This window comes from Polypterus senegalus, chromosome 4 (assembly GCF_016835505.1).
Source record: "Polypterus senegalus isolate Bchr_013 chromosome 4, ASM1683550v1, whole genome shotgun sequence".
Lineage (NCBI taxonomy): Eukaryota > Metazoa > Chordata > Cladistia > Polypteriformes > Polypteridae > Polypterus > Polypterus senegalus.
The window spans coordinates 166836419-166851833 of NC_053157.1; the positions used below are offsets into that span (position 1 = coordinate 166836419).

Below are 15415 nucleotides of genomic sequence, written 5' to 3' on the forward strand. Positions count from 1 at the left end.
ACTGCTGAGAAATGTCTGGCAGTGGCAAAAGACTGGTCCACTACCTGAAGCATCATGAGAAGCAAAGTAAAATTTGGCACCGAAGTTAGACGGAAAATCATATCATTTACAGGTAATTATACACAAATAAGAAAATTCCTTGATTGTGATATCCCTTTCAAGGAAAAAACAAACATGTGATTCTAAAAAGTACTGTAGAACTGCAAATGCCACACTAATGCTGAAACAGGTAATCTTATCATAAACGATTCGACAGGAATTTCTCACAGTGAACTATTTTGGGCAGGCAACAAGACATAAGTTCTTTGCTAAACTTAAAATCTTGCTTTGGTAGAAAAAATGTAAACAAAACAAGCAGTGGAACAAATGACATGGTCAGATGGGCCATCGTCTATGAACTGGCCGAGTACTGTACATGTAATGTTTCAGTGCCAGTGTTATGGTGTTAGATTCATTTTTTATTGCATGATTTACTGATGTCCTTGGTGAGTCTTTTTGGGATATTTGGGAGTGGTGCATGAGACAGCATTTTCAAGTACCATCACTTAAACATCTACTGATTGAATTTCTCACTGGAGAATGGTGTCCAATAAATTTGTAGATACTTGCAGGATCTATGTATAAGTGGGCTGAAGATGCTTTTGGCAACATCATTATCCTCAATGCCCTTTTAAGACAACTTTTGCATTTCCTTTATTTTCTCACGTTCCTGTATGTTTTATTAACATGACACTTGCTCCCTGTTGATTTTATAACATATGATTAAGGCAGTGGATATGTGATTAAGGCAGTGGATATGGCTAATATATTTGAAATACTGATATAAATAAGGACTTAAGGGAGTGCTACATTTCAAAAGAGATAATGCTTCTATGACAACTTTGTTTGAGAAGTCAGTGGAGATGCCAGACTGTAGGAACTTACTTTAGAAATAAGACAGTACTAAGAGTACACTGTCCATTACTGCATATCTGAATCGATAAACATCATTATTCATAATATGAAAGTGTTAACAAAACAGTCATATCTGTAGAGACAAAAACATATTTACTTAACTAATTACAGTAACTAATTAAACTGGTCTTTTACACACAGTTGATTAAAGTGAACTGATTAATACACATTATCAGTTCTTGATTTTAGCTACATTTTTCAGAATGACATATTCTTTTTTCCTCTATATTTCATTTATGGAACATCTATAGAAGGAAATTTACCAGTAGGCAGTTATTTCTGAAATATGTTAAACTGTGGCTTCATTATTTATTTTTGTTTGTATGTGCTGTAGAAAAATAAAGTATTTTTTCTATTCAGTTTTTAGAAAGTCATGTGTTGCATTACAAGGTGTCAAAAGTTAAATCTTACATTTCATTAATTGTACACCAAGCAATCACAGTCACAGCAAGGTAAAATGTTACAACATTTATTTAGATTTTTTATTATTTAGGAATGCAAAGGTATGCCACAATAATAAAAGTGTACCAATTCTTTTTTACTTTCGCTTTTATATTAAATCTTAAAAAAAGTAAAGTGATTTGAAATCAAGGATATAAAATTATTTCAGAAGTTTTTCCAACACATTTCAGTATTCTATATATTTTTGTTTACACAAGTACACTAGGTCATATTTCACTATCAGATGAAATACTGCAGCAAACATATCTGCAATTTAAAACAAAATGATTTACATGCACAACCAGTGCTTCAGAATGCTGAAGTTTTAAAAGTTCCAGTTAGACAAAAAATGGAGAAAAATCTCCAAATAGCATGCTATACCTTTTCTTCCAAAAGAAAAGTGACAACATACAACAATAAAGAAGGAAGAAAAGAAGTAAAAGAAACAGACACACAAATAAGTACAACAAAAGAAAATATGACACATGTTTTATTAAAAAAAGAAATAATGCTAAAAATAAAATGCTGCAGAGAAGACTGAGACAGAAATCTAGTAGAAGAAAACAGAAAGAAAACAAAAGTGAAGTGGTTGGTGAAGTTAAAAAACAAAATTCCTACCTTCTTCAGCCTCTTCATTGGCCTTCTCCTTGTCTTCGTTTTTCTCAGAAGACTCAAAACAAGCTGTTGTAGTTGATCGAGTTCCACTTCTGTTCACTGATATTGATTTTGCATTTAATAAATTGTTACCTTCTACTTCAAGAAAGCTACAGGGCATTTTTGAGTTTAACTCAAAGTTGGGCTCCCAGGAACTATGATTCAGTTTAGGCCAGATAACTGCATTTTTGGTATCCCATAAGTCTGTGTTAAATAAGCCCTCCTCATTTGTTTTTTGTTCATATCCCTTCATACATCCATGTTTATTTTTCAAAGACATTTCACACTTAGCTGACCTAGCAATGTTGGTGCTGTGTCTTACAGCTAAAGGCATCAGTCTCTTTGCAGGTGACATGGGTTCATACAGACTCTGCTCACATGATGGTGTAACAAGTCATACAGGCGTGCTAATGAAGCAATAGCTGCTAAACACATCATTGATGCAAGTTAAATTGTTCTTCTCTGATTGCTGGAGTGCCACAAAGGTCTGAGCCTTATTTTCTGTATTTCTCATTCTTTGCACGTGGTAACTCTTTGACAGAAGGAAGTTCTTGTTATTATGACATTTATGTCTAGCTTTTGGTAAAAAGTAAGGCATATTCATTACAGTTCGCTGACTGTTAGCTTTCCAAACAGCTTCATAAGTGTCCTCCAGACCAGTACAGTCCTTTTCATTTTCATAAATTCTTTTCCATACAACATCGTTTTTTTTTAGAAGTGATGTCCAGAAGAGGGTGAAACAAATCCCAAGCATATCTTCTTTTCAAAATATCAAGATGAGATCCTGCTTCATGATATATAAACAGCCAAATTTTTAAAATGCTGGCATCCAATGGCTAGATGCATTGACAATGAAATCTCTATAATCAGTTACAGCACAATAATAAGCAATCTGAGCTAGCTACAAGACTATTGCCAGAATGATATTCTTACTAATCATTCATCATAAAAATCATACATAAATGTATAAACAGATGTAATTAACATTTTTACAATAATTCTTGACTTTTTACAGATTGACTGGCAGAGCGAAACTATTTATATTTTAGGGGATTAAAAATATGTTTTATTTTTTTTTTCATCATGAAACATAACTGAAAAAAATGTAGTTCAGCTTGAAATTAGAGGCATTAGGCCCTATTAGGCTGCATTGACATTGGACCTGTTGTATTATTCTGCCTAAAACAACTTGAATTTAAATTATAAATATTCTTTACTTGTTAAGCCTGTAGCTTTCTGAAAAATTGTAATGTATTTTAGTTACATTAGTGCAGGGGTGGGCAAAGTCATTCCTGGAAGGCCGCAGTGGCTGCAGGTTTTTGCAACAACCCAGTTGCTTAATTAGAAAACAATCCTTGCCAATAATTCAATTTCATGGCTTGTTAGTGTTTTAACTCTGCCATGTCAGGCCATTCTCATATCCTAGATTTGTATTTCTTTCTAATGATATCATCTAAACGATATGAAGTCTAAAATGTATGAATAATATTCCATCTTTCACTTTTTTCTCTTCATTTTCCTCCCAAGTATTTAGTTAAACCAAATAGTGCACAATACACACAGGTGTAAATTGAAACAAGAAAAATGGAGAAATGCTGCTTTCTTTTGTCATTTGAATCTTAGCTAATAAAAAGCCATTAGAAACCAAGAGAACAGCTGTTTAAGACTAAAATAAGCAATAAGGGTTCAAAATCCTAAAGAGTGAGGCAACTAAAATGAAGCAGAAGAGTTACTTGAGCAATAAATGTTTCTTAATAAGCAACTGGGTTGGAACAAAAACCTGCAGCCACTGCGGCCCTCCAGGAATGACTTTGCCCACCCCTGCATAAGTGGATCCCAATGAACTTGCAATTTGTTATTAATAAAGCAAGAGCAGTTTTTGAACATTTGTTGTGTTGCTTTTATAAGCTGAAATGTTTTACCTTTCCATTGTAATTTCATAGTGTGACAGCTAATGGCAACAGCTAAATTAATTTCAGTCACCTTCCTAAAAAGAACACACAGGCACGTATAAGAAAGTCTACCATTTCCCTGTACTTCAGGTGGACCCACACCAGTAGTGGCAACAGATTTAATCAGCAACACATGAACCAGTCAACTCAACGAAACATATGGATTTTCTCTTTAACTATCATCAAAAAAATACAATTGTTTTTTTGGCAAAGGCACTGATTATATTAGTTTGTGAAGAAATGCTGCCTTCTACCAAAACATTAAATGACGCCAAATTCTGAAAGAAAAACCCCCATTACAAGATAATGAAAGTTGTGCCTTAACACACTGAACAAAATACAATGTCTTAGTTATAATTATAGTTTTTTTCAAGCATTATTCTGAGGGTCAATATCACTTTCACAAAATGTCCAGAAATATAATATTAGTAAAAAGTTTAACCAAAATGAGACATTTCAGCTATGCTATGCAAGGCCAGTTATACTGTATGCATGACACACAGTATCCTATTTTTAGAGAATGCATTGATTATGCTGAAGTCATACAAATATTTTAACAAATTACTATATAAGATTAACAATATTCAACACTAAACATACTGTAGGAAACTCTGTCTTGGGTTTTAGAAATTCATAGACCTACAACAATGTTTTGTCTTTACAGTTTTTCTCAGTTGCTTTGGTGCATTTCTCACAACAGAACTGCAGTTCTCAAAACTGCTTGTTCAATTCCCACAACCTTTAGTCAGTTGTGCACATCATAACAGCAATTTCTGGGTGTTTTCGTCATTTTGCAATTGCTTTAGTTCACTCAGGCAGATGCTTATGTGCAATTCTCAGCTATATCATGCATCAGCGGTTGCTTATATCATGATGATCAAAATGCATTGTGTAGCCCTCTTTTGCATAGTCTTCCACTCCAGACAAACTTGTCAGTTTTTCATTGTGTAAGTCATTGCAGTCAAAAGTGCTCAACAAGATATCATTGGCTGTCAAGTGTATTTTATAGGTTTCTACAAAACTTTTTTTGGTTTGTATTCACAATACTAATGATTCCTGCACCACCTTAAACTTCTCACAGGTGACACATTATTCAGAGCACCTGTGAGATCTTAGATCAATCAAGCAACTAATCACTGAGCAGTCCCCTCCTGAACCTGCAGCTGGCAAGCATATAAAGACAAGGCACAATGCAGCGTGGAAGCACATCAAGGAAGGACAACCTGAAAATGGAAGAACAGCAAGAAAATGAACAGGGCCAACAGCCCAGCCCAGCCCAGCCCAGCCCAGCCCAGACCAAGAAGAGTAGGGGTGTAAGGAGAAAAAATACTGTAGAAGAGGTTCAACACATAGGTCAGTTTCTGATGAAATAAGGGCCACAATTGTGGACCATGTTATAAATCATGGCTGAAGCAGGTCAAAGGGTGCAGCCAAATTTGGGGAGAACAACCGTATTCTCGATTGTTCAGACATTTCGCAGAGAGAACAGGTGTGTAAATCAACGATATTACTCTGTATCTGTGTGTATTACTTTATAATGTTACAGCATGTCATATATTTACAATAGTCCACACTAGACAATATATGTTACTGTTATCCATTCAGTGTTTGTATTTTTACTGTGACACATAGGACTTCAAGACTTCCTGGAAGAGGGGGGCCTATTTGCACTCTTCGACAGGAAGAGGCTATTTGTGCTATGGTCATAGCAAATAATGCCATAAGACTCAAGGAAATACAAACTGCCATTATTGCTGACGACGATGTGTTTGAGAATGTCCAGTCTGTCAGCATCTCAACTATTGACAGAGTGCTGAGGAGAAACCAAATGAGTATGAAGCAGTTATACTATGTACCATTTGAAAGGAATAGTGAAGGAACGTCGGTACCAGTATATGCAGGTAAGACTGAACATGTGCAGTAATACTGTAACTGTAATCTACTGTACAGCAAATAGTCCAAAATTGTATATCGACATGCAGTACAGTTGATTTCACATTGACACATTTGCTACAGATGTGAAAGCAACATGAGTATGTTAAATTTGACTCTATTGTCTCCAAAATGAAAATGCATTTTACATCAAACTTACTGTAGTATCTTATTTGATACAGCGTATAATGGACCTGGAATCAGGTGAACCACCACATATTTTCATATACATGGATGAGGCTGGCTTCAACTTGGCCAAAGGAAGAAGACGTGGGCATAATCTGATTGGACAGAGAGCTACTGTTTACTCACTGTGTGCGGCTATTTCGGACAATGGGGTCGACACTCGTATTCCTCTTGTGGGGCCATACAACACCCAACATCTGCTGACCTTCTTGAACACCCTCTAGAGGTATCTCATTCTTGAAGAGGAGATTGGTCAAGAAAATGTACCACAGTATGTGATCATTTGTGATAATGTGAGTTTCCATCACTCCAACCTAATCAGACAATGGTTTGCTAACCACCCCAGGATGCTGATGGAATTCCTACCTCCATATTCCCCATTCCTCAACCCAATTAAGAGAGTTCTTCTCAGCTTGGAGGTGGAAGGTATATGAGCGTAACCCACATACACAAATGACACTGCTTGCTGCCATGGAAGCTGCGTATGGGGATATAACCGCAGACGCCTGCAGAGGCTAGATAAGACATTCTAGGAGGTTCTTTCCATGCTGCAATGCAAAGGAAGATATCCGTTGTGATGTGGATGAGAACATGTGGCCCAATATACAGGATCCGCAGCAATTGTAGAGAGCATTTAGAGTTTCAGTATGTATATAGTGTTCGATGTTGTAATTTTTTTTTCCCTTCATTTCATATGTTATGCATAAAGTATTGAAATGCATTTTTTTTGCTAGACTTCAAGTGCAGTGCATAGTATGTCACCATATACCTGTGCAATCAATAAAATATTCTTCTTGAATCAATCTGCCGCAATCAGTGTTTTGTATTTTTATGTTTTCTGCCCTTGTCATTCAGATGTTTTGTGCATCAGAAAATGTTTAGATTGTGCCACTTTTATATTGATAACATGACTTTACATTTTGGCTGTCATGTCCGTGGACTATGATTCATGGACTTGGCATTTTGATGGCACTGACATATTCAGTGATGTAAATACTTGCTTTTGAGGCATGGATTAAGGATTTTGAAGAGGTTACCTGCTTTTGCTGGTCATCCATGATGTTTTGCCATTTGCACTAAGTGTTTTGAGTAATGCACTCGCTGTTATGCAAATGTTAAGTCTGTTGTGAGAAATGCACCAAAGCAACTGAGAAAAACTGTAATAGTACTTGGAGAATATTCTTCTAATGTATAAAATATTTGAAAGCTTCTCATGAACAAAAGAGTGTTAAAAATATGTAAAAAAGAGACCACTTTATTAAAACAGTACATCTGCAATAGTTCCTGAAAAATAAAGAGCATTATGTCTTGCTGAACACACTCCCTTGCTCAGCTTATTCTTAAATTGTGTACTCTGCCTTCATGAATTTGCCCTTAACTTCATGATGGACCCCTTCCTGGTTAGGTCAAACACACTTTAGCATTTTAAAATTGGTGTTGTGTTAGAAAAAAAGAAGCTTTTCTATCCCATTAGTCTTAGCATCATAGCAAAAATATATCTGCAAAAAATCTCCTTTAAATACATTGTGACTAATTAAATCAATGATATAAGGCTTTTGGTTGGAAGCCTTTACATGAGGCACTTCTTACTACATTCTGAACTCAACACTTGTTCTAACATTATCTTTTTAACAAATAATACATTTTTTATGTTTTACGTTTTTTTTATTTTTTCATTTAAATATTCCATCTTTGTTACCTTGAGTACAAACGCTACATTTTTATATTAAAAGTTAAAAATGTACAGTTTTTATTTAAAATTTTATAATGCTATAACTGGCCGCAGCAACTTACCATTCAAAAATATAGTCAATAATGTTAAGTCAATTGAATTAAAAATGTAAAAGTATTAGTACTTTGGTCACAAAATGAAGAAAAGACATGCATATAATAATGTATGTTTGGCCTTGAATAATTAATGTGTAAAATTACATCATTGCCACTAAACAATTTGGAGAATTTCAATTGTTCTAATGACATTACCAGTAAAGTACTAATAATGTTTAAAGCATAACCAACAAACTCTTGAGACCAATAACACCACCATATGTTTTTACTAGCATATAAGCAAGCTGAAAAATTGATATGCCGGCACAGAGCTCTGACATGTTCACCTCATAAGTTTTGCTGTTACTTCTATACTAAGCTAAAGACAGTAGGTGATTTGGTTTAGATCATGTATTAGTTGTGTGTAACAAAATTCCTTTCATTTTAATACTATAATGATTAACTAATACTAAATGATTAGTTCATTCACTATGATCACTAGTTTGTGCTTCATGGTGAATAATAGAGTGCCTGCTGGATAGACCTATAAGACCTGTGCAGGTGGTGAGGATATTCTAGGAATGACTATTTGAGCTCCACTTTCACCTCCAGAAGAGCATTTCTTGCTGCTCAGAAATACTCAGGGACATGGATCCTGAAAATGGTCAACAGCTCAGTAGTGCACAGATAAAGTACTAAGGTCAAACATTTTAGACAGAGCTGTCCAACACCAGAATAGCTTGCCAATTATCTGTGTTTAACATAAAGGACAGAACCAAACCTGTGATTTTGACATAAATAATGGCCTATTTGAGAGATCAAAGAGTGATGTCAGAGACAGTGATACATTTAGAGAGAAAGAGAGATACCATTTCATCTCAACTTTAGGGAATGGAATTCACGTCTCAGCTCGACTGCTGAATCGAAAAGCCACCTAGGAAAACATCCTTTTTTGACCCTGCTGCTAATAATCTTCAGTAAGCTTTCTGACATTAAAGCAAGGGTACATTTTTATTCAGACAATATGAAATTTACAGTTACTCTTTTATCCAAAGCGACTTACAACATTTGAGATACAATTGGTCACATTTCTTTTGTTTTTCCAATTGGAGCACAGGCAGGTGAAGTGACTTGCTCAGGGTCACACAGTGTCAGTTGTAAGATTTAAACCCACAACCTCATGGTTTGAAGTCCAAAGCCCTAACCACCGACCCCAATTTACACTCACATACACCATATATCCAGACATTCCTGCCCATTTATGTTTTTATTACATTTTATTCTATAGCTATTATTTTATTTAAAAAAATACTTCTTTGCTTCATTCATTGATTGTCCTTATATTTAGAGTGACTAAAGTAAAAGAAAATACAGGGCACATAATGTTGGGAGATTGCCACTTTCTCACTCACAGGGATAGAAGGCTGTTGGAAAGATGTAAAAGAATAGTGCAGTAGGAATAAGGCATCTTTGGCTGGCAATTGCCACTAACCAAGGTGTATCAGCCTTCATGTATGCAGGACATTCTTGGGGACCAAATTAGCTTTAAGACTGGGTTGTGCAGTATATATCGATAAAGATTGGAGCGGAGGATGCACTTATCTAGCTGCTCCACAAGGCTTATTCTCACCTGGACAAACTGGTAGCACAGTGAGGATTATGTTTTTTGATTTCTCCAGTGCCCTCAGTACCATTCAGCCATCCCTGTTAAGTGGTAAACACAGAGATATGCAGGTGGCTGAGTCTGTCGGGTACACCAAACTTTGTGAGACGGATACACATCTGTCTGATACCGATATGGGCAACACTGGAGCACCATAAGGAACAGTCCTGTCTCATTTTCTCTTCACTCTATAAATCTGACTATAAATATAAGAGCAGGTCATGTCATGGCAGAATTTCTCAGATGATTCTGAACTTATGAAATATATTGAAAGAGTGGGTGAAACAGAGTATAGGAGTCAGGTGGAGAACTTTCCTTCTTGGTGCAAAGAGAATTGTGTACATCGTACTATCAACAAAATCAAGGAACTGGTTATTGACTTTTGCTGCACCAAAAAGCCTCTATGTTTGTTCACTATTCAGAGACTGGTTATAGAGTTGGTGCACTGCTACAAGTACAGTACATGCGGGTACACATCAATAACAGGCTGGTCTGGTTCTGGTAAAACAGGGAAACTATATAAGAAAGGGCAGAGTAGGCTCTTTTGCCCTATGAGACTGTGTTCCTTTAATGTAGGTAGTGACATCATTCATAACTCTTCTACAATTCTGTCATGGCCAGTATGATTTTTCAATGCTGTGGTGTGCTGAGCTGGTAACATCACTTCAAGAGGGGCCCACTGGACCAACAAGCTAATTAAAAGGGCAAACTCATTTATACAATGTACTCTCAACCCCCTTGAGGTAGAAGTGAAAAACAGAATTAAAACAAAATTAAGTGCCATTATGAGCAATCCTGCACATCCTCTCTCCAACACACTAACACTGGACTTTCAGACAATGATTTATAATTCAGCAGAAGTGCGTCAAGAAACACAACTGGGGCTCCTTATACCAAAAGCAATATGGCTGCATAATGCCTGAAATAAAGTTTTCTTTCTTTTTAGTCATTCTGGTGTGAGTTCAGGCCACAGTATGTGTGTGTGTGTGTATATGTACAGTATATATATTTATTTAAGTATTTTTTTATATAAAGAGCTTCTGTAAAAAGCCAAAGTTCATTCTTTCTTTGTTTTTTCTTTTTTTGGGAGCACGCATATGTTGTTCATGGAGCTCCCAAATATTGTTCATGTTGGAGCTAGTGCATTGTAGACCTCACTCAAACAGCACATCAGTGAACAGGCTCTAGGTAATAACCAATACAATTACATTGTGCATAAAAGATACCAAAATAAATTTTTCCTATGTGACATTTCTGGTTTCACTTTTATGATAAGATGAGAAGGTGAGACACTGGTGAGAACCATGGAGTAGACCTAGTGCTTCATCAGAACAAAAACAGTTGAGGAGATTTCGGTATATGTTGACTATGTCCCATAGACACCTCCCATTTAGGGTGTACCAGATGGGGAAAACCAAAGTCGTGCTATATTATACTGCATTTCTTGGCTGGTCAGAGAGTGTTTGGAAATTCCCCAGAAGTACCTGGTGACTGTTGCATAGTCTGTCCAATTTTAGTGATCCTCACCAAGACAAGTGGATAAAAACTGAATTGAACTGATGCTGTTAAGTAGCAATATTATTAAAAACTAGAGGCGTAATAAATAGATAATATCATTAAGCTAACCTCTTTATTTTAAAGTATAAAACCTAAAACATAAACACCAATTATTAATAAACCTTCAGACTTTACAGTATATAAGTAAAAATATATTTTAATGGTAATTCTACATGAGAAATTAAAAATATATACAAAAGTATTTGCTTACCAGATAAAGTTGGTGCAGGTAAGACTCCAGAATGTGACAGTGTTGTTCCCTTAAAAAAAATAAAGGAAAATGACAGCATGATTACGTGTTTAACATCAATTTATATTTAACATAAAAAATCATAGGGTCAGTTTCAAAATTATTTCATTTATGATTTATCATTTTATTGGAAGGTTTATTGTTTTGCCGGGGAATTAACAGAATGGCCTTTATAGACAAACTAGATAAACATTAGGTTGTTTTTAAAAAGATTGGCTAAAATGCCCTCTTTGCTACCTCAATACTAAAATGCACTTAAGTGTGGTAAACAAGAAAGTGGATTTCAAAAGTGCAACTGATTAAAATCTTTAAAACTATTTTTCTAATGATGACCCATTAACACTTAATAGGTCACAATTATAAGGTCCACTATATGCATTACAATTTTATATCTTACAATAATTGCATATGTACACTAAAAATTTCAAAATAACTCTGGAGATTGAAAAACTACTAATGCTACGAAGGTAGTTGTACAAAGAAACAAGATATTGAAAATCATGCAACATCAAGCACATACTAGCCACTGGTAATAAAGGTAGGATAATTAAAAAAATATTTGCTATCTCTTGCTCTGTGTACCTTCAACACCTTTCCTCTGTATTTGTGTGTATGTGAAAGTCTCTTCACCAGTGCTCCCCTTCTCAAACACATTCCTGTAAAGCCTACTTATCAGACTTTCATTATTTTCGATGCACCTTTCTCGCCTTCTTTCCGGTTTTATACTTTTCATCATTGAAGGCAACTCTCTCAGCATGCGCCTTTACTCCTTCTCGTGTGTCTACACTCATACTTCTCTTCACTCATCACCAAAGCCAAACTAACCAATCAGATAGCATGAGGGACTAGACACACAGACCTTAGGGTTAGGGTTAGGGTTATATGAACATTTTACTGTTAAATTAAGAAGAGTTACAGAAATTAGAACAGTAAAAATAATCAACTTAATAGTTCAGTAATAATTGTGAAAAATGTTTATCTAGATATTGTGAAAGCCGACCCGGGCACAGACAGACGGACATCATATTTCACCCAACACACTGTTTATTTACACTAATTATTTACAGTTGTAACGTGCACTCACAAACCCCAGTGCCTCCTGCACCGATTCCCCCAAGTCCAGGCCACACAGTCCTACTGCCTTTCTCCTGGCCGCCTCCAGTCCTTCCTCTCGCTCCGTCCTCTTCCACCCGACTTCGCGCTGACTGAAGGGAGGCGGCCCCTTATATAGTACTCCCGGATGAGCACCAGGTGTTCCCGGCATTCCTTCCTTGGCCATGCCCCAGCGTGGCGGAAGTGCCGGCTGTCCTCCCGGCAGCTCTCCGGGCGTCACGTAAAGTCTTCCCCCCAGCACTTCCTGGTGTGGCGGAAGTGCTGGGCTCCAGGGTTCCTCAGGCACCTGGGCCGCCTGACGGTGGCCACGGGTCCCTACAGGGCTGGGCTTCCAAGCCCTTTACCCGAGGCCCCAACAAAACCAGGACGGACGCCCCCTCGCGGTCTGGAGGAGGCACAAGCCCTCCTCTCGTCCTCCTGGGCGTCCCGGCCGGGCTCCGGCCCCAGCCGGGGACCATAATATTTATATGTAGAAAATCTAAAATTGTATTAGCTTAATTGTATAAACTAGACTATTCTGGAAATAATTGCAAACTCTTATAGAAACAGGTGACAGACAGACAAATATTCAATTATATATATATATATATATATATATATATATATATATATATATATTCAGTACATAATTATACATACAATATCTTTTATAAGAATTATACATAAGACATTTAAAAAGTATCATTCCTACTGAGCAATTTAAAAAAGACACACTATTAATATGTTGCTGCAACCTGTGGATGTGTAGTGATATTAATTTAGTATTATTTCAGCTGATAATGGCAACTTTGAATGAAACTCTAATAACTTTTATCAGCCAATATTGTAATATATACTATCAGTCAAAAGTTTTAAAACCCCTCATTTTTCCAATTATAATTAAAACTTAAGCAGTTTAAGTCTCAAGTGAATAAGCTGAAATGATACAAATGTAAGCATTAAAGTGACAGAAGTTAAAAAAAAGTTTAGGTTCCCCAAAACTGAAAACTTAATTATAAACAAAGGCATTTTTTGGTGATAGCAAACTAACCTATCACACCTAGGCACACCTATCACACATAGGGATGCACCGAATGTTCGGCACCGAAATTATTCGGCGAAAATAGCCAAAAAGCACTTTCGGTGTTCGGCCGAATAAGTAAAAGGCGAATAAATTTTGCCGAACAATGACGTTTTTAATGACGCGATCAAATAGTAACCCGCGTAGAGTGAGAGGCGCGCTTTATGCAGCAAAAATGTCAGCAGTGTGGAAGCACTTTAAAGCGTCAGAGAAAGAGGCAAAAACGGCTGTTTGCAGACACTGTTCTGCTGAATTGTCCAGAGGGGGTACATCTGCAAAAACATACAGCACTTCAAGTTTAATTTATCACTTAAAATCAAGACACCCGAACATCATGCAGAGTACGAGAAAGACACGGCGGCGGCTACGGCAACAGCAGCAGCGAAAAGGAAAGTAGCTACTCCCAGTCCTAAGACACCCACTCCATCTGTGGCTGACTTCTTAGAAAAGGCAAAAAAGTTTGCCAATGACAGTGCCAAAGCTAAAGGTATTACTAAAAGGATAATGGAATTCATCGCATTGGATGATCAACCATTCTCTGTTGTAGAGGATGTTGGATTTCGCAGGCTTATAGACCATATTGAGCCCGTTACACCATGCCTAGTAGACGGCATTTCTCAGGCGTGTGCTTACCTGAGATGTATAACGTCGTTTCAACTCACGTCCATGAGCTCTTGGCTACAGATATTGCAGCCCTCAGCTTCACGACTGATATTTGGAGCTCGGATGTGAGCCCCACTAGTATGCTGAGTTTAACTGCGCAGTGGATCGACACAGATTTCAAGCTACAAAAGATTGTGCTTCACTCACAAGAGTTTAGAGGATCCCATACAGCTGTAGCCATATCCGGCGTTCGCCAACATGTTTGACACTTGGCGTATCGACCGATCTAAAGTGCATGCGGTAGTCAGTGACAACGCAAGAAATATGGCTAAAGCCATGGAAGATAGTGATCTGAAAGGCATACGGTGTATGGCACACACAATTCAACTGGCGGTCAACGAGGGATTGTTGAGTCAGCGCAGTATAGCAGATGTGATAGCGATAGGCAGGAAAATTGTTGGCCATTTTAAACATTCACCGCTTGCCTATGCGCCTACAATCTATCCAAGAACAGTTCGGAACGCCACAAAATCGTTTCCAACAAGATGTGAGCACAAGGTGGAACAGTACATATTATATGCTGGAAAGCCTTTTTGCAAAAGCGAGTCTTGGCTACATACATAGCAGATCATGACCTGCCGCGACATTCACCGCATACCAGTGGGTGTTAATCGAGAACGTTCTCTCTCTTCTCGCCCCCTTTGAGCAGATAACAAAAGAGATAAGCTCATCTGATGCATCTGTGGCAGACGTCATACCTTTACTTGCAGCACTAAAACGTCTTTTAAACAAAGAGGCTGAAACAGACCACGGAGTTAAAACAACTAAAAGTGCGCTCTTGGAAGCTGTCAGCACACGATTTAGTCAGGCGGACTCAGAACCCCTGTACTGCATCGCGACTGTGCTTGATCCACGATATAAAGATCATTACTTGGATGTGGGGAAAAGCTGCGCACGAGAAATGATCCAGGCCGAGTTGGATTTGGGAAAGCCGCTAGGTGATGGAGACGGTCAGGTGATGCACAGCGCAGGAGATGAAAACAGCGCAGAGAGTAAACGGGCTCGTACTACAGATGAGCCGCGCACAGTCTCGCTGTCTGACATGTTCGATGAGATCCTCCAAGAGAATAACCCATTTGCAAGACAGAGGACAAGCTCAACCGCTCAACAGTTAGATGGTTATCTCTCAGAAGTCCCCATCCCCAGGAGCAATAACCCTCTCGAATTTTGGAGGACCAATCAAGGCGCTTTCCGACCTGGCGCAGATGGCACGCAGGTAGGCT

At 37.5% G+C, this 15415-nt stretch overlaps 1 protein-coding gene across 4 annotated transcripts in view; it reads right to left on the reverse strand.

The window, feature by feature from the left end:
• Positions 1-15415, reverse strand: part of dok7b (docking protein 7b) — a 228770-nt gene that overhangs the window by 43413 nt on the left and 169942 nt on the right. For 3 of the 4 annotated variants that reach the window (XM_039751628.1, XM_039751627.1, XM_039751626.1), the window contains exon 8: positions 11318-11366. In XM_039751628.1, coding sequence (XP_039607562.1) covers positions 11318-11366 — 49 coding nt within the window. Of the gene's footprint in view, positions 1-2413; positions 2837-11317; positions 11367-15415 lie in introns of those variants that run through there. The other variant, XM_039751629.1, reaches the window with a different exon arrangement.